Here is a 27,034-nt window from a genome sequence, read left to right as displayed (position 1 = left end):
TTGCCATGCACTCAAAAGCCCGATTGGGCTTATTATCAGAGGATGTCTTATTTTGGGGAAAACAGGGTATTATACATAGAATTTTTTTAAAAAGACTCAAATGTATGCTTTTCTTAATTTATTGTGTACTAAAATAGATTTCTCACCTAAGTTTTATGCTCATATTCAGTAGTTAATTAAAAATCCTGGACTAGTTAAACTGTATTGGCTACATTATAGATTAAGAAAGAAGAATTTGGCGTCCAGAGATTAGAAGCAGGACATAAAGTATTCACCATCTTGACAGAACTCCTTTATTTGTGTTTTTTTACATTCCCTAATTTCTAACTTTCCTATTTTGAAGGATACGTAACCGGTCTAGTAGGGTTGAGAAACTTTTGTCTCAGAACTGAGGGAGCAACTGTGGACCATACTAAATTATATAAACCAATAATCTGACCTGTTTTTAAATACTTTCCTGTCCACAAGATAAGAAGAACACTTTGCAGAGAAGAAGAAAAATATAATTTAAAGAATACAGTGGTGCAGTGGTTACAATTTCTGCTGACTGCCAGCTGCCAGTTCAATTCTTACAGGATCAAGGTTGACTCAAACTTCCATCCTTCCAAGGCTGGCAAAATGAGGACCCAGATTGTTGGGGGCAATATGCTGACTCTGTAAACCGCTTAGAGAGGGCTGTAAAGCACTGTGAAGCTGTATATAAGTAAATTCTATTGCTATTATGGCAGCATATGATATAATCCCTATCAGGACCATATGTGGTATCTGCAATTTTATTACCATCTATATTGTTAGCATTATTAAAAACAAGCTGCCCAATTAATCAAGATTTTTTGTTTAGTTAATTAATAGGATTGTATTTACTTCATATATATCATTAAAATAATTCCTATGATTTCTTTAGAAATTATAGACCATATTAAAATCTGCAACACAAATATCTAGATAGAGAAATTATTTACAACCTGTAATTATCAAAATACTACTATTCTCTAAAATCTAAAATCAAACAAACCCCTGTTCTGCTTTTAAGAAAATCATTCTGTAAACAAGTAAATGAGATAAAGGAACGTTTATGTTTGATGCTCAAAAAAAATCAGATAAAAACGTTTATGCCGTGAAATGTGGCATTTTTCGCTAAGTTCATTCAATATGTTTTCTATGCATTGCATTTGTGTCAAAAGGAATCTATTATATCATGTACAAATGTTTTTACTGAAATAGGCTAATCAGTAACAAAAATGTAAAACTGATGAAACCAATGACAAGAAACTGCAGTATGCAATCATTTGAAGCACCTCATAATATATCTGCCCGTCTACACCTCTGGGTATGCACATCTCCCTGGTTATATAACAGTTTTTCCCCTTAAGGATTGTTGGACTTCTATAAACTGAAGGGTTCGCCAAATATGCTGATATTCCCCCTGTGTATTTTTGAATGGTGCCATCAGTTATTTATTATTAGTATTAGTATTAGTATTCAGAGGACTCAGAATATCAGCTGCTAACCCTAATTTAAGCAAGTTCTTTGCCATTGTGCAAGAACAACAGTCTTACGATGGCATTGGAAAAACTTTATAACTATCAAAGAAGTTATTTGAATCCAACTTACATTACTAGTCAGTGTGCTACACCAAATATGTAGTTACTAGCAGTTACTGTTGTGTTCTTAAGTATGGAACACATATTTATGACAATTTGTTTAAAGCCACATCCATGAGAAAACACACATACATTGCAACATTACTGTAAAACAACCAATAAAGACCATGTTGTTGACTTTAAGTTGGGATATATTCACACTCAAATTGTATTTGGGTGATAAATCTAAACCAGACTAGCAGGAAATACACAATACCATGAGAAATGGCTTTACCACTGGACACAGTCCAACACATCCCACAGATACCTGGCGGGCAGTTTTTATTCTCCACATAGCTTATAGAGGGGTTATGTGCTACAGCTTTGAACTATCTTGTGCCAAGATGCACTTGCTGCTAGTATTATGAAAAAAATAACTTTCAGTAGAGTCCTTGCTATTTCTCTTTTGCACACTAAGACAAACACCTAACTGTTTAAAGAAGCAAAGGAATCTTTACTGTGTACCAAGTGATATACAAAAGAATATCAAATATTGGCAAAAAAAATCACGCTGCAAATAAATATATTATTTTTAAAATGCATCCCATCTGACATGAACTTCATCAAATGTAGGAGTTGTTGGTTGCAAAAGAAAACAAAGACACCAACTTCAAAAAGTTTCCAAAATACATGTTTTCTTACCTGGTGCAGGTTGTCTCTCATTCAATTCACTTGTAATTAACACTTCCAATATTTTTATATGTTGTTCACTGTCAGAGCTGTAAAAAACAAGAAAAATGACCATGTGTTACAGTAAAACAAAAAAGAAGTTGGAAAGAAAAAATTATGATTATCATTGAAGAAAAATTTATAATTATCAAGACTCGGGAACACGTAACTTACCTGGCTACTGGAGATCTAAACAGCAAAAGGCTAAAAATTTCAGCCAGAGATTTTGCATTTAAAGGGTTTTTGGCAGAAACCTGGCAAAGTCTAGAGAGATGTTTAAGGAGATACTGGAGTGTGAGCCAATACTGTTGAGGTATGTTAGGAGATCTGATGAGTCTTTTCAATGCTTGAGCATATTCTTCTGAGTTCTGTAATTCTGGAAAAAAAAAATCCTTGTCAACTTGAAATCACCAGCATTTGTTCTAAACAGCCATGGAAAAGCATCAATTTTGCAAGAAGACATCAATCCCTTTAATGTAAACTAAAACACTTTTCCTTGTAACAATGAAAAATTAAGCAACCGTGGATGGGAAAAGATCAATTATACCAAGTCAAATTGAAACTGAAATATAATTAGATGAAAACCACTAAACGTTCAGTTAATGCTGGCAGAAATCTCCCCTTCGCCTCACGTGACTGGGTAATTTCTGAGATGTAGCAGATAAGACTCAAGAACGCAATTCTAACTTTGAAAGTTGTATCCTGTCCCCATAATAAGCAACTGCATTTGAAAACTGAAAAGGTTAAATACACAGTCTGATTTCATAATGAAGGGACAAACCTTATCTCTAAGTCTTTATTGCACTGCATCCCAAATCCAAATGGACTTCAGAATCATGTCTAGCTAATACATTTACCTTGTGCATACAGATAGAAAGTTAACAATTAGCTTTTTCTACATACAAATCCTTGATTGGTTAACCAATGTTTGAACAAATAATATACTCGCCAAGTTACATGGAGTTCTTAACACTCAGATCTATTTTGTACATTAGGTTTTTAAAGTGTACACATACATATTCAATCATGTGTGTCTTACAGGTATACATGCCAGAGAACAGAGTTAGCTGCAGATGATCCCAATTTATGTATTTCATGTAATGGAAGAAGCTATAATAATGTCCTTTTACATTATTACGTTGGAAAAAGATACAAAACTCATCAGCAGCATCCCACAACAGACCAAAATAATATTCCCACAATGATGTAATCATATAGATGCCATGTCTGACGCAATGACATGAACTGTAGCGTTGCATCATGAGCATGCCCTGTAAAAATAAGGATCCTCAAACCCCCAACTCTACCAAAAGAAACATTTATAAGCATACCTTGTGCTACAGAAATCATTTCATTGTAAACAGATGCTGGAATGACAGGATTTGGCAAGTCGAGAAAGTACCTCTTCAATGCATCTGTTAAAATGTGAAGTTCAATTCCCTCAAAATCCACTGAAGAAGCCTCTAAAAAAACACAGAGACGTAAACATGTTATGCACTACATTTTGCCAAGAGCTATACTTCATTCAGGGAAGTATATTTAAACAAATGATGAGACCTGGCATTTTAGCAATAGCAATAGCAATACCACTTAGACTTATATACCACTTCACAGTGCTTTTACAGCCCTCTCTAAGCAGTTTACAGAGTCAGCATATTGCCCCCAACAATCTCGGTCCTCATTTTACCCACCTCGGAAGGATGGAAGACTGAGTCAACCTTGAGCCTCATGAGATTCAAACTGCCAAATTGCAGGCAGCCAGCAGGCAGCAGAAGTAGCCTGCAGTACTGCACTCAAATCACTGCACCACCGTGGCTCATTTTATGGACCATGGGCCACATCTGGCCCTTCGGCTGTCCCTGCCCAGTAGAGGGCAGGGACAGAGGCCTTCCATATCAATCTCAGGTTCTCATGTGGCTCCTTGGGAAAATTAATTGCCCATTCCTGATCTACAGCAACTTGAGGTTTTATTCAAATGTTGGGTATGGCCTCATGACAGAAAAGTACAAAAGTTTGTGTTCTGATGCACATTCCTTTGCCCTCCCCACAACAAGCAGTGTTGAATAATATCTGCATTTAACTCTCACGAGAATTATTTCTAGGAAGGGAATCCTGTGTAAATAAAACTTTTTGCAGTATTTTTCTTTCTATCCCCACTCAGAAAATTCTGGAAATCGCTACTACAGGCAGTCCTCAACTTATACCGTTCACTTAATGACCAATAGAAGTTACAAATGCCTCAGAAAAAGTGACTTACAATCAGCGGTGAAATCCATTTACCTTCACTACCGGTTCGGGAATGGGAGTGCGTGGGAGTGCATGCACGCGCCTCTTCTGCGCATGCACAGAGCATCATAAACAGGACGTAATGATGTCCCAGCAGGTGGGCAGAGCCTCCCGCCACTGGCGCTACCGGTTCATGTGATCCGGATAGATCCGGCCAGATTTCACCACTGCTTACAATCTGTGCTCCCATTTACGACCATCATCCCATCCCGCAGCCATATGATTGCAATTCAGGTGTTTGATAAGCAACTCACATTTATGATCAGTTGCAATGCCCTGTAGCTATGTGATTGTGTTTTTACTGATTTTTAGCAAAAAACTGCCATAGGATTAGCTGGATTCACTTAACAAAAATTGTCATACAATAGGGTCCAACTTGACTTACGATTGCAACAGTTTAGGATGGAAATTTTGGTCCCAATTGTGGTTGACTAGGTACTTTTGGGTATGTCTTGAATCTTTTGTATTGTTTGCAGAGACATTTGCAATGATGATGTGTTTTTACTGTGACTGAGTTCCTCGCTATACATATGACAGGCAAACTATAATTTATTGGTAAGGATAGTGGTATTTTCAAAGATCCTATGATTGGATCTCTTATGATCTACTTTTCAATTTACTGGAATGTCATTAATAGCAAGCATCCCTCCTCCCTTCCTTAGCCCATTTAATGAGGTTTCCCTCTACCACTATTCCAAATACTATTTCTGCCACAGTATTTGATATATCCTATATAATGAAATTTAAATGTAATAAATGGCATTGCTATCTGAAAGCAAATTACAAATTAAATTATTACTCAATTTTTTTTTGAAAATAGTTGTGCTTACCACACTCAATAATCTGTCTTAATTCAACACTGCTGCTTAACCCTTGTGACTTATACAATGACGAACATTCCAGACCTTAAAAAAAGAAAGAAAGAAAAAAGAATGTATTAAGTTTTGTTGATGCTGAAAATTTCCTGTAGCTTTCGGTTGTTTACATTTCTTCCATGTTCTTGTATAATTATGTTCTCTATCTCTCCTGTGAGGAAACAGTACGGCACTCTTGCAAACTCTTGATTGTGTAACATTATTAATCTAATTTTATATCCAAAATCCTAACCTGAGAAAAGCCAAGTCAAATGTCAAAACTAAAAAACAACAACCTAAACCAAACCTTTAAAGTTTATGATTTCCTAAAAGGAGTGCTGAGGATCTTACTGTAAGTTACAGCTTAAAGGTTCTAGCCATTACAATAATACTCTACACTAATCCAGTTAAAAAGGAAAAGTAAGTATTTTATATTGCAATAGGTGTTGATTTTATTTAGGGTCTCCTGTAGCTTATTTTAATTTTTAAAGAACAATTTATAGCATCATAATAATGAAAGAGAAGGATCTGATCTTGTATGTCAGGGGTCCCCAATCCCTGGTCCATGGCCCAGTACCAGTCCGTGGCGGGTAAGCTTCATTTGCACATGTGTAGGGCAGCTAGGTTATGCACAATGTTTTTAATTGCTCTTTAATTGCTGTGACATGCAGGAAGGCCAATTTTGAGCCAATCACTCCTAGCACCATATACCTTGACTAGTTTCTATGGTAGAAAATGGAAATAGTAAGAACGCTGCCTTGAGCTCTCGAATAAAGAACAAGGAATAAATGTAATAGATAAAAGTGGATAGAACTGCAAGTATCCAATGTTGTAAGGCAAAAGGAACTGAGGACTGTAGAAAGTATTTTTATAGTAGTTTCTAAGGAGCTCAGATTCAGGAAATCAAATCAAATCAAATTTTGCATTAGGCAGCAATCTCATTATTTGAAATTATCAATACTGTTCTTTCAGTGATATTATTTTTTCCGCCCCAATTAGCCTTCATTCATAATTTTGTAACTATAGCAGTACTGATAATCCTTTTATCAACTGCCTTGTTTAGTTACCACTCAAAGTTATGATGGTATAACCCCCTCCCTAGTTTTGCAACCAACCATTGCATTTACAATTGTCACACCATTCTGGTGTCACATGATTGCCATTCCTGTGCTTTACACAGCTGGAGTCTGACAAGCAGAGTCGATGGAAAATGCAGAAATAGCATTGCTGGTCACTGTCCTGTGATGCCTCACTTAATGACCGCAGCACTTAACAGCCAAAGGACTACCTGCAGTAATATTTCAACTGATGAATAACAGAATGCCTCTGAACATTCATTTGCTTGTTCAGAAAAGCTGGCATCTTTGGTTAAATATTTGTTTGGAAAAGCTGGGAGACCCTGATCTTAGAAGCTGGAAAGCCTAATTTTAGTTTAAAAGAGTTGTTTTGAATATAACTTGTGGCAGTTTTTTGCCTTTTGTTTTTCAGGAACAACTGACTGCAAAAAAATTTATCTGTATGTTTGTTTCATATACCTTTTCATATAATACATTTGGAAATAGAGAAAACCTAGGGAAAGTTGGGAGTGTATACCTTGTTCAGTGTAAAACAAAATCAGGCATGTGTTGTATGTGTTGAAGGTAGCGCAAGTGCTATCTTCTTATCAAAGGAAGTATTTGAGGTTGTTGCCATTAACACTTGGCCCACGCAAGAGAAGCTGTGGGCAGCAAGCACAATGCTAAGAAATTTTATCCAACTCCCTTACACTTTTTTGCACCATCACCAATAGCGAAAGTTTTTTTTAACTTCAGTATGAATTGAAAAACTTAGCAAAATAAGTTTTAAATCATGGTAAGAAGAGATAAAGTGAAATAATTTGGTGCAGAGGAAACAGCCTGGTGGAGTGGTTCAGGCTAGAAACTAAGACACCGTAAGTTCTAAAATCCTGCCATAGCATGAAGCAGCCAGTTCTTCTCTCTCAGCCCTTGGAAGGAAGCAATGGTGAATCACTTTTGAAAAACCTTGCCAAGAAAACTGTGGGGACTAGTCCAAAGACAATATTGACTTAAAGATACAATAGGATTAAGAGGGAGGGAGGGGGACAGGGAGAGAGAGAGAGGGAGGGAGGGGGAGGAAGAGAGAATGAGAATAATTCCTTGGCATAGGAAATACTTTTCTGTTATGTATTTTGCTTGTTTGAGCCATTCGTAAGGAAATAAAAAGTATGTGAGGTAACTTAGATTAACTTTATAAAAGAGATTCTTTTGTCAAACCTTAAAGACAAAATAATTTGCTTCAATTAAGCAAATTACATGGTCTTCAATTTTATGTCTGTTTCTTAGCTGTTTTAGGAAAACGTTGTTAAATATGTTAATAAACTCACTAGCTGCATTTAATTCTACAGGAATCATAGACTCCAGATTTTGGGCACATTCTGTAAGTTAGCAAAGTTGAGGTACCACGATTCAAAAATTTTTGCCCTACAATGCACTTTTTCACACAGATAAATGTGAGTGTTTTAGAAGCATATACATTATTATACCAATTTATTAAAATTTATATTTTACCCTATTCATACCTTTTCTTTCAATAGCTTCCACTAATTTCACAAGAAGAGGTGGTGCATTTTCTGGAGGTGAAAACTGCTCACAAAGATCTGAAAGTGTAAAAACTGTAAAACAAACAAACAAATAAAATTCAGCTACACTTGAAATCTATAAAAAGACTGAGATATAATGCACCTGGTTAAATTTAAAATATCAAACAACTTCCCTTTATCAACTGTACTTGTGTTTTTTCCTTCTGTCCTTCATATACATGATAATTTTGTTTAAAATAAAATTTGATGCTGCAACATCAAAGTTCATATTTAAATCAAATTATAGACAAATCAGTGGTAGCATGAAGTGGGCATTCCCATGTCATAATTTTCCTTCTTTAAAAAATATGGGTTTCCCCAAGGTCACACAGCTGGCTTGCATTTATGTAGTAGTAATTTTCAGCATTCTTGCTATTATTTCTTGTCCATCTCCCTTGTCATTGAGATGAAGTAGAATTATTGGGCACAATGAGAGATTTCCTAGGTGCACATTTTATAAAACCTTCCCGTAATAAATAAGTAAATAAAAAATTATGTAACCATCTTAAAGTTTATTATCCAGGATCATTTGAGAGAGCTATATATTTTCTTTCATTACAGTCACAAACTAGCTAGTGATTCTGTATGAACCATTAATGCAGTGAGGTTTTAAAGCAAACATTTTGAAAGAAATACAGGAGATAAATTCTCTCTCTCTCTCTCTCTCTCTCTCTCTGTATGAATGTATGTATGTATGCATGCATGCATACACATACACATACACAACTACTATATTAAATAGATATACTAAAACATACTTTGGAAGAAACTTTTTTCATTCTTTTGCATGCCATTAGCAAAACTAAATGATACAGACTTAGAAATATTTTTGCAATCAACCTGGATGCTACAATAAAGAGAAAGCTGAGCTCTGAAATATGTCAAGTGCTATCCAATTTAAATTCATTTGGATATAAATCCAATGTTCAGTGGAGCTTATTTTTAAATGTGCACATACTATGATAACCTTAATGTGCTGGACAATTTAATTAAAGCCTTTCTAATTTCCTGCAAAGAAATCATTCAAGAAAGCAAGATTTTAAAAATAATATTTTAATGAGGGAAGGAAATAGGGCATCTTTTTCTTCCAAGATGATGTTTGTAATGTTCCTGGAAATGAATCTATGTTTTAGACGAAATATTGTTATTTAAAATGCAATTTATCTAGGACAACTAGGATTTTCTTTCTTGCATTTGCTTTTTTCCCCTCATCTCATCCAGTTCAACACTCCAATAAGTTTTATTAAAATTGATTGAAATTAGATGGAAATGAAAGGTACCAATAAAGAGTATTTGTAGGTCAGGGTTCAAATGAGGAATAATTGGTGCTCTCTTGAACTTGGTTGTTTCCTTCCAGATGTTTCATTACCCAAAATAGGTAAGATCATCAGTACTAGACTAAAATGAAAGGGTTAGACTTCTTTGTCCCTGTGCCCTGAAGTTCATTATATACTCTTCAATTTTCCATTTCAGAGAATTTGGGACCCAAAAGGAACTAATTTCTTTTACAGAAACTGCTTACAGTGAACAAACATCCCAGTAGATACTATTCATAGTAATTAAATATATAATTAAATCAGGATGAACAAATTATTACGTTATCAAAAAAGGGCATTTTAATACACTTCAATTTTTTTAAGGAACCTCTTCCAGTTGCAAAGCTTAAATTGTATAAACTCCCTATTCCATTACACCTTGACTTACATCCATTCGATTAGTGACCATTCGAAGTTACAATGGCATTGAAAAAAGTGTTTAATGACGTGTTTTTCACACTAACGATCAATGCAGCATCCTCACAGTCACATGATCAAAATTCAGGCAATGGCAACTGGCATATATTTATGATGGTTGCACTGTCCCAGAGTCATGTGGTCACCGTTTGTAACCTTCCGCTAGCTTCCAAGAAGCAAAATCAATGATGGAAGCCAGATTTGTTTAACAACCGCATGATTCAATTAACAACTGCAGTGATTTGATTAAGAAAGCAAAAAAAAAAAAAGGTCACAAAATGGGGCAAAGCTCACTTAACTGTCTTGCTTAGCAACAGAAATGTTGGGCTCAATTGTGGTTGTAAGTCAAGGGCTACTCGTACACTACAATTGGGACTTTCAACATTAACTTTCCACCTTTGATGGTGGTGGTGGAAATCAAATCTTTTGTGCTCATTTAGGTTAAGAAAAAAAAATCAGGAAACAAAAAAGGCCAGATATAGTTATGATGCTTTTACTTTTTAAAATGATGCTGCAAACATATGATAACAGATTGGAATAAAATATAATAATTCACCTATCAATGTCAAAACAAGCTTTGAATATGGATGAGAAACAATAGAGCAGAAAATTATACATTTATCAAAATATTATAATTAGAACTAAGCTAAACGGAGAAGTAAGGTAAAGGTTCCCCTTGCACATATGTGCTAGTCGTTCCTGACTCTAGGGGGCGGTGCTCATCTCTGTTTCTAAGCCGAAGAGCCAGAGCTGTCTGATGACAATTCCATGGTCATGTGGCCGGCATGACTAAACAGTGAAGGCGCACGGAACGCTGTTACCTTCCCACCAAGGTGGTCCCTATTTTTCTACTTGCATTTTTACATGCTTTCGAATGGCTAGGTTGGCAGAAGCTGGGGAAAGTAAAGGCAGCTTACTCCATTAGGCGGCACTAGGGATTCGAACCGCTGAACTGCCAACCTTTCTGATCAACAAGCTCAGCGTCTTAGCCACTAAGCCACCATGTCCCCTTTTGAGAAATATTGTTTGCCTAATGATCGAAGTAATGAGACCTCCTCATGGGTACTTAAGACCAGGTTCTGAAGTTCCAATGGTTGATCCCAGGATATGTGACTGCATTTCGGGTGCTCGGCAACTGGCCCACATTTACAGCTGCCTGCAATGTCCCAAGGGCCATGTGACCATGTTTTATTAATTTTTTCCTGAAAAACACCATTTATTTCCAGTTTCCAGCAAAATTAGTCCATAGTGAACGATGGGTTCACTTAACAATTGCTGCAAAAAAGATCGTAAAATTTGATTAGTCATGTGAGGTGATCCATTTTATAGCCATCACGACTTAGGTTTTAATGGGTAGGCTCCATTATGGTCGTTAAGTTGAGCACTATCTGTAAATCAAACCAAACCAAACCATAAAAAGAAATAGGTTAAGAATATAACTAACTAAACTAGCCTACAACTAAGACTTTATCAAGATCAGGGGTGAAATGCTCAATCTGGTAGTGATGGCGGCGGGTGGTTCGGAGAACCGGTAGCAAAAATCCCTGCGCCCCCACCATGCCCAGCTGAGCCACATAATCATCAGAGGCTTTTTTTTTAACTTTTAAAAGCATTTTTTCTACAACTTCTTCCGCCGAAAAAATGCTTTTAAAAGTAAAAAAAAAGCCTCTGATGATTGCATGGCTCAGCTGGGATCTCAGAGGCTTTTCAAAGCATTTTTTAAAACATCAGGCAACTCAGCTGGGATCATCAGAGAGACTTTTAAAGCATTTTTTTCTGCAATCTCTTCAGCGGAAGAGGTGGTTAAAAAAATGCTTTGAAAAGGCTCTGACAATCCCAGCTGTGTTCCTGATCGGCAGAGGCTTTTCAAAGCATTTTTTTTGCATTTGCAGAAAAAATGCTTTGAAAAGTTAAAAAAAAAGAAGTTGGCCACGCCCACCCAGTCACATTCTCCCCCCCCCACCAAGCCACGCCCACAGAACTGGTAGTAACAAATTTTACATTTCACCCCGATCAAGATACTATATTAGTGCGAACATGCAATCTGTAATGATCATGCACAAAATAAAACAAAAACAAAATGTAACAACCAGTACCTGACTTTAAAAGTATCTTCTGTTTTGAAGTGCGTTGTAAAACTGCCCAGAGATTTGGAGACCCAAGTCCACTTTTAAGAATCTGAACAACTTTGCTGATTTCTTTGCTACAATCCAGTATCAATTTTTCACTTAAAGTAATCATCTTAGTTTTCCCACATGAAAAAGCACACTCTTCAGTTTTATTTTAAGCCATATTGACTCCAAAATGTACAAGCCACTGAAAGTGTCCCAGTGAGTCTTCTTCATTGGTCATTAAGCGTTTATCCCAGGTTTAACGATAGGGCAGAAATGCTAGTTCTATTTTTATCTTGTCATCGTAATAACCAATCAAATTAAAAAGAGATTGGGATTCCTCCAATCTACAAGCTCTCCCCTTTCACTAATGGAGACAGGCCTGAACAGCATTTAGCAACGACAACGTGTGAGCTGACAACATACCTTGTATTTAAACACTGCCAACATAGTTATAAACTGCAAGATGAAACCAGCACACAGCTGCACATTTTGGAGGAGTTCTCAGTAAAAGAGATCTTCAGAGTTATTACCTGGCAAAGGTGCATGGAAAATTAAAGCTAGAAAGTTGGCTCTGCAAGTTCTCAAACTTTTCATTACTGCCTGAGGAAGCATGAAAGTGGATATAACAAAATTTATATCTGCCCTCTACACGTAACTGGACATAGCATGGAAAAAAGAGATTCATTTAGTAGAAGCTATACAGGAGACAAATATTATGATTTACCTCCAAAGCCGAATTATTCTTTTATGTTTAGAGACTTGTGTTGGAGCAGAACTCTTGGGAAAGGAATTAATATGCATCTACTCAACAGATTGTTGTAATATAGATAAACATGACTCATGTGTGTGAATTTTATAGTCAAGGTTCATGCTGTACAAACACAAACCAGACTTTTATAGCCAGCCACTTTCAACTAAATAGACAAGTGAAAAGATGCTCAGGTTTACTTAATCTGGAAAATGACAATGATCAGGAGAAAGGAGATTGTGCTTCAGAAGTAAATTAAAGCTTCTCAAGAACATAGATAATGAGATTTGTACCCAATGATTCAACAGGGATTCAGTAATGTAACTTTCTCTATAATTGTACCCAATATGCTCAATTAAGCGGGGTGAGACGTTTAATACAAAACACTTCCATCATGTTACCAATAAAATCTGAACTCAGTCTTGATTTGAAGGATACTTTTATTTTTTGGATTTATTTTATTTTATAAAGGATATTCCATTCCTTGCTAGTACATGTATTAGGTATACCTTTGTTTCACAATTTCCTCCTTTTTCAGAGCCAATCATCAGGGTGTGTGAAGTGGCTGCCTGATTTAGCAAACATTTTAAATCAGAATCAATATAATATAAAGCAAAACAGATTTGGGAATGAAAGAAAATTTGGTTTCTAACAAAACACAGTGGTGATACGCTAATAAAATGCATCTTCCAATAGCGAGTTCCTGATTTTGAGACAACTTTTTGTAACAGTACAGTATTATGGTCCTGTATTATCTTTTAATTATTATAATGAGTGCTCCAAAATATGTAGGCCACCAATTTAATATGCAGCACAGTATCTCGTGTTAAAAGGAAGTGATATTGTCTGTATGATAGGGAGGAGTTTTGTACATGATGTACTATCAGATTAGGTTGTGGTAACTTTATGAATTATGAGCTGTCATCCAGTTTTTCATGTGCTAAAGAATTTACTTCTTGGAAATGGGAGCTATAAATAAGGCAACAGATGTTTTTTATTGGCTCCAACTGGAACTTCTTTTTTTTTTTTCAATATGACTATGAGTGAAAATATCTGTTATGTGCTGCTACTCTATAAACTGCGGATAAAGCAGCATTTTCATTCGCAAAAGTTATGACACTTTTTCTACCAGCTTTCTTTTATAAAAATCCAGAAAGAAAAATAACAACATGAAGATCTAATATGCATTTTGGAAGAACCAAAGTAATACATAAATATGGTGAGCTTCCCAGGGCAACCATGTGACTGTATGACATCTTCAAACAAGTTTGGACCTGGAATCAAGAATGAGCCTTTAATAGATCACACTGCCTAGAATTCTTTTTGATCTGCCAGTCATTACCTATAATGTAGAGGTGGGTTTCATAAGGTTCTGACCAGTTCTGGAGAACCGGTAGCGGAAGTTTTGAGTAGTTTGGAGAACCAGTAGTAAAAATGCTGACTGCCCCTGCCCCCATCTATTCTCTGCCTCCCAAGTCCCAGCTGATCGGTAGGAAATGGAGATATTGCAGTAACCTTCCCCTGGATTGGGGACGGAATGGAGATTTTACAGTATCCTTCCCCTGGAGTGGGTAGGAATGGAGATTTTACAGTACCCTTCCCCTGCCACGCCCACCAAGCCACACCCACAGAACCGGTAGTAAAAAAAATTCAAACCCACCACTGCTATAATGGTATATGGGAAAAGATCCTGGGCAAAGAGATATTGACAAGATAATGGTCAGAGAAGAGACAATATACCCTGTAACTGGATAATGGATGGACAAGAAACTCAAGAGAAGACTCTTTTACTTCTACTTTTTTTTATCCACTTTACTCAGTAAGATTTGAAGATTTCTAGACAGACAATATTCCGGTTTTTCACATTCCCCAGCAAGTTGTAATATTATCAGCAGATAAGCTTCAATATGTCGATCTGGCAACTCAAACATACTCCTAAAACAATCAAATAACGAAGCGCACACACATGTACTTTCCTATAAATTGTCAGAACTTGCTCTGCCAAGCACAAATGGGTTCCTGCAGTAATTGCCTTTATATAAGTCTACATTCACAATTCCTTGATATTCAAAAATTATAGTTATTATTATGTTCCATCCATCTCTTGTTCATCGCTCCTATTCTCCCTACCAATTTTTTAAAATGTCACAGATTTAAAAGGCAGACGAAAAAAAAACAAGGAACAAAAATAGGTATGCAAATGAAAGCATTACATATAGTGACGTTCCAAAGAAATAAATGGAGACCGTATTTACAAATGAAGTTAAGTAAAATTCTATTTTGATTATTATATATGTTGTACACTGTTATGAAAAGCAAGATGTTTTATTTTAAAAAAGACATAAATGAAGTTAAAGTTTAACGAAATTGGCAAAAAAAAAAGTTTAGAAATCTGACACAGAACTTCCTAATTTGAAAAAATACTCTCAGGATATTGAAGAGCTGAAAGACCAAAACAGGCACTTCACATCTTGCATAAAAGCTTCAATGTACGGAGGGGACATTTTGGCTCTTTTTTTACTCATGATATAGTGTATTTAGAAACGTCCCTTTATTATCTTTATATTCACATTATTTTTTTATTCTGAACTAAAGTCCACATTGTTAAAAAATTATAAAGAGCCAGTTTGGTTAAGTTAAGACATCAGGCTAGAAACTTAGAGACTGAGTTCCAGCCTGCTTTAGGCACAAAGGCAGCTGGGCCAGTCTCTCTCTAAGCCAGAGGTGTCAAACAAAATTTCATTGAGTGCCCCATCAGGATTGTGTTTGAGCTTGGGGGGCCGGGGTCGGCGTGACCAGCTGGATGTCACTCATGTCAAGGCGCCTGTGGTGACCCGATTGCTCTGCCAGCGAAAATAGGTTCCCGATCACAATTTTCAGCTGGGACGGCCTCCTGCAACCCTCTGCCAGTGAAAATGGAGCTTGGGACGGCTGTGGCCCATTTTCGCTGGCAGAGGCACCGCAGGCCGGTCCTTCGCTGTTTCCAGGCTGGCCCCGCAGGCCAGATCTAAGCACTCTGCGGGACGGATGCAGCCCGTGGCCCTTGAGTTTGACACCCCTGCTCTAAACTCTAGGAAGAGGACAATGGCAAACTTCTTTCAAAAATCTTGCAAAGTAAAATGCAAGGCCTTGTACAGACAATTTCCAGGAATCAACACTGTTTTTGGCTTCCGCCATGATTGGAAAGAACTTGTTTATATACATTCTTGAGTGTTCTGAAGCATCTAAGGAAATGCATATGGATTTCAAAAACGGTATTAGTCCACAGTATTAAAGGTATCTGTTTCAATGAGAGGCAACCTTTTGGGGGCCATACTTGAAAGACCAGTTTAGGGACAGTGTCATTAAAAAAATCTATCTAGATGGCTGCTAAGAATGGCCCCCAATTGATGGCACATAATATATCAATCGTGTTGCTTTTAAGTATGGTGCACTTATTTAGGACTTATAACATAGTTGCTATGTATTTCCCATCTCAAAACTGTGGGAAACTATTGTCAGTTTTCAGCAGTCCTGGCCAGAAAAAGGGGAACTTGGAGGCTACATGCTGCTCTGTGGCTATAAACTGTCTAGTTTCTCTCTGTATTACAAAATCTGTAGCATTTAAAATGAATTGGATTTCTCATGGCTATACCTAGAAACTCCTTTTACAGGTAGTCCTTGGCTTACAGGAACTCACAAACATCAAGGACTTTAGTTTCCACTTTCCAAGATCAGATAGAATTAAATCTGTGATGGAAGGTTACAATGTCAGAACATTTCCATCAATTCTCTAAGAGCTTTTGTCACTAGATGTTTCAATTTCAAAAGGAAGAAGACAGGAAGAAGGAAGGAAGGAAGAAGGTCATGTGGCTCCACAATTGATCAAGAAAGGATGTTTTAAAGATTATTTTAGGGAAGACAAACAGGGCTGAGGGGAGACATACATTCCAAGGGAGATTGCAGAACTAATTTTCTTTAATACTAATACAAATGGCAGTGCAGAAAGACATACTACATGAGAGTCAGGAGGACAAGTCACAAGGCTTTGGAGAATTGCCCACAACACGTAGTAAGCAATGCACCACTGATATAAGATGTACTTAGGGTACACGGTACATAAAGTGGATACCATAGCACTTATAGTCACTTACTTTGAGGAAAAAAATAGGTGATCAGTAATCAAAATATCTCAGAAATGCTTGCTGCACCATGTATCTGGTGCAGCATCCCCAATGAGAGATGCATGAGAGAAGGAGAATTTGAAATGTCATGCTACACGTAATTATGGTCTTTTACCTATACTTGAGGAGAGCCACAAAGATGACCTTGGAGTAAATATACAGAAATAGTTACAAAAACAAATGTGTGTTAAACCCAGGAAATGCATGAGAAAGTAGCTAAAACTTTACTCTATGTCACTGGGGTTTGAGAGAGAGGGAAACAGACTTTCAAGATTCTGTTATTACAGTCTATGTGGTATTGTTATAGTCAACTTTATGGGGTTTTGTTCCTTCAAAGTGCTGTTAGTACAATTTTAGCTACTTAGAAAAAAGCCCTTGACATTAATTTCCCAGTAGACAAGTATGCATATGTATATGTATGTATGTGTGTATGCAGGTGTGTGTGTGTATACTTACTTTTTATTTAAGCACCTATCTATATCACTTTCTTAAAATACTTATTTCCAACTGTTGAAGACTACAACTAATTTATGCATCATGCCAAAGAAATAACTATATTTCAATTCATGTGCAAAATATGAGCTAGTTATGCAACTAGCTAGTTAAGCAACTCATAAATGTTTTTCACAGGTTTTTCCATCAATATTAGCTGAACCTAAACAAGTCAACCATTTAGCTCCTATGCAGTATTTAATAATACTTTCCAAACAATACAATACAGAACTCAAATAATTATTCATGGGAATAGCAATAATTAATCCTGGGATTTTTTAGGTCTAACAGCAATCCAAGGCTATTTTTGAAGTCCTATTTTATGCTACTTTCTCAGACAAAATCTGCAAATTGCTATGAAATAAATGAGAACAAAAACAAGAATCTTTTGATAATTTTGTTATTAAAGTATTTTAGCCACTGAGATTTAGCTTTCAACTAAAACAGTACATTGAAGATATGTTACATAAGCTAAAAAAAAAAAGACATTTTGACTTTCTCTTCAATAAACTGACTTCACATATGTGTTTTGGAGGAAACATCTGGAGTTTAAAAAACTACACCAACCTATATCAATCTTCCCCTTTTCAAGTTAGTAATGCAATCTGAACGAAGAGCTGTTGATAGTGGTTTTTATTTTAATGGTGCTTTCAACAATTACAGTATGTATGTATTAATGTTAAAATACCTCAATTTGAAGATATTTGAAGTATTATGTTTCAATAAAGATAGTAAACAGAGATATATAGTTTCATACAATATAAGAATTTTCTGCCCTCAAGCATAGAAAATTTACACAGTGAAGTTTGATGTGGGGTTGGAGCTTTTATGAATTGTTTCTAAAAGTGATTTAATTTGGTCAATCACATAAAAATTATTACCGTCTTGCCTCCAACCACTCCTAATTCACCATTATATCATTTTACATTGGGGAAAGAAAAGAGAGAACATAACCTCTGCAAAACCAATCAATTAAACACACACAAAAAAACATATTGCAGAACAAGAATTATGGCTGCAGTAAATGGCTGCAGGATCCAATCTGGGTCAGTCACCGGGACCAGAGGTTTTGTCTTCCAAACTTCCGGACTCATGCTAGAGCCCATCCAAAACCTCTGATCCTGGTGACCAACCCAGATTGGATCCTGCAACATTATCCTGGGACACGTATATCCACCTTCATTCATGAGAGAAATGACTAGGAAGATAGTAAAACATGTCTTATTAGAAAGCAGCGGGGGAAGGTCTCAAATGACAGACATGTTGATTAAACAGCAGCCAAAATTGACCTCTAGGCTACCTAGAACAGTTCAATTAACAAGGCTATTCTAGCCCGTCATGCTTTTAAGAAGCTGAGACACACCTGCAGTTATCAAGGATCTGTTCCGGTCTGCTGGGTCTCACATGCTTTCTCTTCCTCATTCAAATTGTTCTGCACTATCTCACCACAAAACTTACCTTAAAAATTATCAAGAGTTTAACAGATCCATCTTATAGTGTTCATAAGTTAGCAGATCTGTCAATAATGCACTGTAAGTTAGAAGTTCCATCGATGTACTAATTTAAAGTGTACTAATTTAAAGATGCATTTTGTGTGAACTCTGAAGATTGAATCACTAAAGACAGTTGCCAATGTATTATAAACAGGAAATGTGTTACATGAGATCGCTTTTTCATAGTGTGTAACCAGAACAAGCTAAAGATGCCTAGCAGTTAAAATTATTCAGTTTAATGAGGGTTATTACTGTCACTATATAAAAAAAAACCTGTAGCAGAAAAGAAATTGCAAAAAAAAAAAAAAAAAAAATCGAACTAGTACGGTACTAAATTTCTTTTTAACAAAAATTTTAAAATAAAAGCAGAATATGCAGCATCACTGAACTGGAGCAGTCCCTTTACTTGGATGATTAAATATCTATTGTAAAATAAAACAATTCTTGATATTTACCACTGTGTTAGTGAATGTGCATTTGTCAGCACTTTCTCCTACTACCAGGCAAGACTCTGAAGCCTACAAAGAGGTCAAGTCAAAATTAAATGCTGCTGGGGGAAAAAAATCTCTCAATAATGCTTTTCATAAAATTGCTTATATACGCCAATTATATGCTATTTTGAATTTGAAGCATCACATGAATTTACAAGATATTCAGAGGTCTAGCTTAATATGTTCAAAAGCTTAAGATCAACAACTTACCATTTCTTGAGTTTGTCTCAAGAGAAAATAATAATAATAAATGTATAGATATAATTGTAAAAGTTAACTAGAAACTGTACAATTTTGCTGTTTTGTTCCTAAGGTGTTAAGATTTAAAAAATCATACACACTTTTTCTGTTTCTTAAAAAGGAAAAAAAAACCCATTGGCAATGACATTTTTATATGCCAAAAACCCCATAAAGGAGAAGTATGAATAAACAGTATCTAGATTATATCCCTATATGATTTTGACTTGGATAGGTTGATATTTCAGAGTGAGAAAGAATCAGGCACCACAAAGTAAACAGTAGAGAAAAATCCAAATGTTAGCATTATTCAGTATGTAGAGAAATATTGATAGCATCAACATTCTTACAAAAGCATAGGCTTTCTTTTTTTAAATGGAATTTTTCCATAAGTATTTTAAAGAAAAATTCCATGATTAGGTTTGCATCTATCCACATTATTGCTAAGAACATAAAAAGAGAATAATTATTTTATCAGATTTCAACTAGAGTTGAATATGGAATTTTCCAATTTGAAATCAGAACTGAAATCTCTCTTTCACTAAATCCCATAAGACTATTTTATAATGCAGTCCTGTACTTCAAGAATAAATCTCTGAGCATCGTAGACTTTTTACACAAAAGGACAGAAGGTGGTGTTCATTTCTACATTTTTGCAGCTGGTCAGTACAAGGTAATTTCTACCACAGTAACAGTTGGAGTAGTTTCCAAGAATTATCAGATTTACATTCTCAGAAATAACCTTTGAGATGGTTACAACAGGATCATGCAGTCAAAGGGGCAAACTTTGACTATTAATAAAATGAAACACAAATGCAAATTTGTTGACTTAGAAATCCTGAATGTATAAAGGTAAAGGTTCCGCTCGCACATATGTGCTAGTCATTTCTGACTCTAAGGGGTGGTGCTCATCTCCGTTTCAAAGCTGAAGAGCCAGCACTGTCTGAAGATGTCTCCATGGTCATGTGGCTGGCATGACTCAATGCCAAAGGCGCACGGAACGCTGTTACCTTCCCACCAAAGGTGGTCCCTATTTTTCTACTTGCATTTTTTACATGCTTTCGAACTGCTAGGTTGGCAGAAGCTGGGACAAGTACCGGGAGCTCACCCCATTACGCGGCACTAGGGATTTGAACTGCCGACCTTTCGATCGACAAGCTCAGCGTCTTAACCACTGAGCCACCACATCTCTTCCTGAATGTATAGCTCAGTGCAATTATGGCAAAATTATCACCTAGAACAAAAAGTAATCATGGCAGACAAATTGTGCTATTCATCTATTTGTCACCTATCATGAACCTTATACAATATTCAGTTAGTGCCAATGATGAGTGAAAGATCTGTGCTAACTAGAGTGGCAAATAATTTTGTATTCAGCAAACATATAAACAGTACTTTGCTTCCCCAATGTCTATCTTATCTGGGCTTGGGAAATGCACAGCTTGAAACTTGTCAATGACACTTCTACAGTTCTGAATACATAGGAGTTACTTGTACAAGGCTGATAAATTAAAAGAAATAATTTCCTACTTAATGAAAATAATTTACTAAATGTGTATGTCCTTTCTTTTTGCCAGACTTTCTCTATCCTGGTGGGATGCCGATCTATTAGGATTAAAACTTTCAAAATACCAAACTAGCATGGGGGGAGGGGAGCTATATTTACCCTAGAAATAAGTCTTACTAAAATCACAAAAGATTTGCTTCTGAGTAGTAATTTAAATGTGGTGGAAATTGATGCTGAATTAATGGGAGGGGGAAGAGAAACATCAACCTTGAGTTGTTGCTATGCAGGAAGCAGAATGGAAGGGATCCTCCCTAATTTCTTCTCAGCATTTATCAGATAGTTATGCAGAATGTGCTTTAATCTGGCAAGATTTTGTCTATAGGGTTAGGCTGAGGCTTAATCGTTCTTGGATTCCCACGCCTGACACAAAGTGTTTTACTTCTAAAATAAGCAATCAAATAAATACATTGAAATAGTTTTAACTATCGGAACATATATTCATGTAGCACATAAAATTATTGTGGTGTCCTTTTTAAAAGTGTTAACGATCACTAAATATAATAGTTTCAATTAATTATATTAATTTATGGCAATTAATTAAGTTAGAGCATAAAAATATTTTCTGGACCTATTTTATTTATGACTTTGGGACTACAAAGAGTTTTAAAGATGTGCTACAAGTGACTGTGTCATCGCTGGGAAATTCCCCTTCTCTTATGCTAAAAATATTGTCAATTTAAGCACTGTAAGACCTTTATATTTAGTCAACAGAGCTTTTAAGCGTTCTTATATGAATTGTGCGTTATGTATGTTTGTGCAAAGATACGATTATTGCAATAAATTTTGGAGTAGGACTTAGCAATTTTAATAATCAATTACAATATGTACAGCCTTTCTTTTGAAATATATTTAAATCGAGTACTGTTAGCTATACTGAAATAAGGTACCTCAATTCTCTAACTGACAAAGTATTACAACGTAATTGATTTGAATCTACAAACTCTATTAAATATAACACAAGCACATTTTTCATTCCAAGCTATTAAAATTTTATAATTCCTCAGATTTTAGCCTTCAAACTGATTTTGTGGTTGTTTAACTAAATACAAAATTTGAAGCAAGCTGAACATGCAAAGGGGTTATAAGCAGCTGCCATGCAGACATCTGGGTTCTTTCACAAGAGGCAGCATATCTGTAAATAGCATTAAATAAAGATTTAAGAGGACAGAATGGTACAGAATTATCCTTGGCAAGAATTCAGCAGTTGCGAACAACCACGTTGCAGAAAAAAAGGTGTTCCTTTTATCTTTCTAACTGAAACATAACTAACCTATTCCTGGCTTTTCCTGATAGTAAATATTACCTCAATTAAAAGATTTCTCAGATAATGATTACGCCCTACACTGGGGGAGGAGGGAGGGAGATGAAATTTTATTCATTGTGTATTCAATGTGACATTAAAAAAATAAATTCAAAAACAGACAAGTTGAAAATCTGTGTATGTTTTTTTTCAGCAGGAATTACCAAGTTAAACACCATTATTTACAATGGTTGGTGAAGCATCACTGTATTACAGAAATTACATTTCTTTCAAATCTGGAAAAAAATATGCCTTTGTTTCTTTACTAATTTAAAATCCATTAATTTGGCATTGGATGTATTTCCAGAATTAACCAGGAGGTGGAGTCAAAGAACAGTTTAAAGATAGTTACCAATTTTACTACAGATTGTGCATGGAAAGTGAGAAATCAATTTTAGGCCTTAGTCATATCTTTACTGAAAAACAAATTTTACTGGAAAATGGTTGTACTAAAAAAACCTGTTGTTAAGAATTAACATTCTTTCTCATTAAATCTAATATTTCTTATCCTACTACACACATCAATCAACTCACCAGTACAAAAGTACATGCCACTCACAAAAAAAGCTTATTGTGAATGGCCATTTCTCATCCAAGAAGCTTCTTTAGCTCTGCCTCTTGAAAAACCACTTTTGGGATAACTATGACCAAGATGGCTGAAAATCTCCACAGACATTTAACTATGCATGTCTTTCTTCTTTTATATATATATGTATGTATGTGTATATATATATACACACACACACAGAGTTGCTGTTTGTCAGTAGAAAAAAAGCCCAGAAACTTGTGAATGAGATTTCACAGAACCAGAGCTATAGAACATCTTAGCTTACATAGGGAAAACCTGGCTAGAAAGAATATGCATATATATATATCTCTATCTCTTTCTTTACTAATATACCTGGAACTCGTATTTTTAGAATAGTTTGTAACATATATATATATATATATATATATATATATATATATATATATATATATATATATATATATATATATATATATATATATATATATATGTGTTACAAACTATTCTAAAAATACGAGTTCCAGGTATATTAGTAAAGAAAGAAGCAGACATCCTGCGAGCTCTGGAACTTAAAATTTTAAAATAATTAAAATTTTACTTAACTAAACTTTCGTCAGCCATCTGCTGACATCGTCAGAGTATTAAACTACCATTACCGAGATCTCTGTAATATATAGGCAGAGATCTCTGTAATGGTAGTTTAATACTCTGACGATGTCAGCAGATGGCTGACGAAAGCTTAGTTAAATAAAATTTTAATTATTTTAAAATTTTAAGTCCCGGAGCTTGCAGGATGTCTGCTTCTTTCTTTACACACACAGACACACACTATACTCTTTTCATCTTTAACTAGCCCTACTGAAACAAACTACCAAGCATGCCACATCAGTAAACAGTTATACTTGTGATGCAATATTCACACTTGCAAAAATGGGCAGCAATCTGGCATCTTTTTAGTATTCCTGCAGATTCTAGTGAGACTATGGATTACAGCTACTGCATAAACAACTGTATTATATTTATTGTGCCCATGGAACAAAAGATAAAATGCCATTCCTTTATCATGGGCTTTCATGATCTAATTCTTAAAGAAAAATCAATACATTTAGAAAACCACATAATTACTCAATATTCTCTATTTAAAGAAACAGAGTTTAAAGAAAGGAAGGAAGTGGATGTTTCTATGTATTTTCAACAGTTTTATTATACTTTATTTAGATTTTCATAAATAGGCGAAAATTATTTTGGTATTTTCTTCTAATATACAATTTACAAACTACTCTTGATATTGAGTAAATTTGTGACTTTTCCTGATAATATACATTGGCAATGCTTACTGAGGTAATTACACACTCTCTATAATGTTCCTAACCACATTTTTTAAATAATCCTTTCAACAGAATATTATAAAATATTGTGTTGCCTTTATTTTATCAATAGAATAAACAAAACTAATGAAATACATTTCTCCCTTTTTAAAAATGTTTTGAAAAATCTCACTGAATGGGCTAAAAAAACTGCTTGCCTGGGAAACAGATCCAATGTGCAATAAAATCTCATGACTTCTACATAATTATATTTAAGAGGAACTGAAGAGGCTTGCTAAGCATTTGCTTTTTCCAACTTTTGCCATATGTGATCATTCGGCTATGGGGGAAACATTGATATTGGGCATATGAATACAGAATGAGGAGATTTATATTTTTCTCTCAAGATTGCCGAAATCAGCAAGAGAACATACAAAACTTAAAGGTCTAAAATTTTAATATAAATTATGACGTGCTAGAATTTTATTTAGTGAAGTCTAGCAATGGTTGTGGCCATTTAGTACTGACTACTTTCTCGGTGTCCAAGAATAGAGATCATAAGGTCTGAGTAAATAATTTGATTATTTCCAGTCATCAGCATCACTGGAAGAAATCTTCTAGTATTTGAAAGCCACAATATTTATGCACATTGTGTGATTCTTTTCTTTCAAAATATGAACAGAACGAAAAGCACTACAAATCAAGGGAATTATAAGCTCCAAGACTAGAAGAAAATGAAATGCAAACAGTACAAACCATAGTAATCATGTTACTGGCAATGATAAGTGAATATCTGGTACTAAACAATTTGTTAAAATTTTAAAGCTGCCACAACAATTTTTTTTTTGTTACAGTGAATCAACAGTTTCTGTATCAATCTTAGTTCTGCATAAAACTTACAACACTACTTGGAAATTCTCTGCTGAGAATAAACTGTTTTAACAGCATTACTGTGTCAACTTTATGAATTAAAATAATCTCAACTGTAAATAAAGCTTAATTGAAACATCAGCCTTCCAAACATGGGATTAGAGTTTCAATCAGATGAAAAGTAACCTAAGTGCTCCTAAAAACAACAAAACACTTGTCTGATTAACCAAAACAACTGAACTAAGTGTCAAGCTGTTTAGTTTGATTAACATAAGCAAAAACACAACTAGAACATGTTTATAGAAAACCTTATATGTTTAGGAAAACTTTGTATAAAATGTATCATAACTAATGTATCAGAGGCAAACCACAACAGAGATATACTTTGTAAACCACACAAACAAATGGCTTTTTCAATCTACCATATTTTTCAGACTATAAGATGCTCTGAACTATAAGATGCACCTAGCTTTGGGGAGGAAAACAAGAAAAAAAAAATCTGCCTTTGCCTCCCAGCAATTTGCCTCCTTGCAGCAAACAGCAAACAGCCTGGTCAGCTTCAGCACAGCCTGATTTAGCACAAGCAGCTGATTGGCAGTTGGATCTGCCTCCCAGAATACCGCCTATCAGCTGTTCCAGGCTTTGGGATCACCCATTGCCACTGTCACCGCTCATCGCCGCTGCTGCTTATTGCCGCCTCCACGTGCCCATTTTTGGCGCAGAGGCCAAAAATGGGGCACGCGGAGGAGGCGATAGGTGGCAGCAGCGATGGGCGATGACAATCCCTGCACGCTGGAACAGCTGATAGGCAGTATTCCGGGAGGTAGATCCAACCACCAATCAGCTGCTTGTGCTAAATCAGGCTGTGCTGAAGCTGACCAGGCTGTTTGCTATTTGTTGCAAGGAGGCAAATTGCTGGGAGGCAGAGGCCAAAGGGTGTGGGTTGGTGGGTGGGTGGGGCTTTGGCAACATTCGCTGTATAAGACGCACAGAAATTTCCACCCACTTTTCGGGGGGGGAAGTGTATCTTATACACCGAAAAATATGGTAATTCCAAGCAGTAAAGTAAGAAAACACTTTTTCAGACTCTCTGCCACTTAAGAGGCACACAGCAGTTTTAAACTGTGAAGTATAGAAAATATAAACTTGACCAAATAAAGTCAAGGAGGTCTTCTACAATGCTCCTCATATTCAAATCTCGTGCTACTGATCTCGTTTGATTTGGCTGTATTTTAGGCCTCCATTCTCTGTGAATGCACCAACGGCTTGAAGCACCGAAGCAGGCCAAGAAACCGAAGGCTTGCTAGTTCTTTGCAAGGTGAGTATCCACAAGCAGGGGGAGGGGGGAATAGGTAGGGCAAATATTGCAGACCCTCTGCAGTCATTCATAAAGGTGAATGACTGTCGTGGTGCCACAACATTTGTAACTTCGGGACTGTGTCATAAGTACTGGGAGGTTATATCACAACTTTGAAGTGAACTAAGTGAACTATCATAACTCAGAGATTATCAGTATGTGCATGATATATGATCTCTTTTAGTTTGGGAAAAATCTGCCTACCAGTATAATGTTTCATATGCAACAGACAGACTCAACGGAGAATCAATTTCTAGGTATCTTTCTCCCCAAACATTATTGGGAAAGTTTCTGGAATAAATCTGGGGACACATGGCACTAAGGAGAAGAAAAGGAGGGGAAATTCCATTTTAGAAATCTGTTCATATACTTTGGACAGGGTACTGTTTTATTTTAAAGCAGAAGGATGGTGGAAGAGAAACAGGAGAAAGAAAATAACCACTTACATAAGTATATTGCCACTGACTTCAAATTGGGCAATGTTGACATATTCCATAATTAGTTGACTCTATTTAAATGTTGTTTTCTTATCTTTTAATTGGT

At 35.7% G+C, this 27,034-nt stretch overlaps 1 protein-coding gene across 14 annotated transcripts in view; it reads right to left on the bottom strand.

Annotated features, from left to right (window-relative positions):
- The window catches only part of PIK3R1 (phosphoinositide-3-kinase regulatory subunit 1), a 58,248-nt gene that overhangs the window by 18,494 nt on the left and 12,720 nt on the right, over window positions 1–27,034 (bottom strand). For 13 of the 14 annotated variants that reach the window (XM_034441034.2, XM_034441029.3, XM_034441032.3 and 10 more), the window contains 5 exons: window positions 8,031–8,123; window positions 5,429–5,503; window positions 3,644–3,775; window positions 2,487–2,688; window positions 2,286–2,362 (listed from right to left, as the gene is read on the bottom strand). In XM_034441034.2, coding sequence (XP_034296925.1) covers window positions 2,286–2,362; window positions 2,487–2,688; window positions 3,644–3,775; window positions 5,429–5,503; window positions 8,031–8,123 — 579 coding nt within the window. Of the gene's footprint in view, window positions 1–2,285; window positions 2,363–2,486; window positions 2,689–3,643; window positions 3,776–5,428; window positions 5,504–8,030; window positions 8,124–11,919; window positions 12,080–27,034 lie in introns of those variants that run through there. The other variant, XM_034441037.2, reaches the window with a different exon arrangement.

This window comes from Pantherophis guttatus, chromosome 2 (genome assembly GCF_059756535.1).
Source record: "Pantherophis guttatus breed Tessera chromosome 2, ASM5975653v1, whole genome shotgun sequence".
Lineage (NCBI taxonomy): Eukaryota > Metazoa > Chordata > Lepidosauria > Squamata > Colubridae > Pantherophis > Pantherophis guttatus.
The sequence above is the reverse complement of the archived record's forward strand: the minus strand, read 5'-3'. Positions and strand labels throughout refer to the sequence as shown.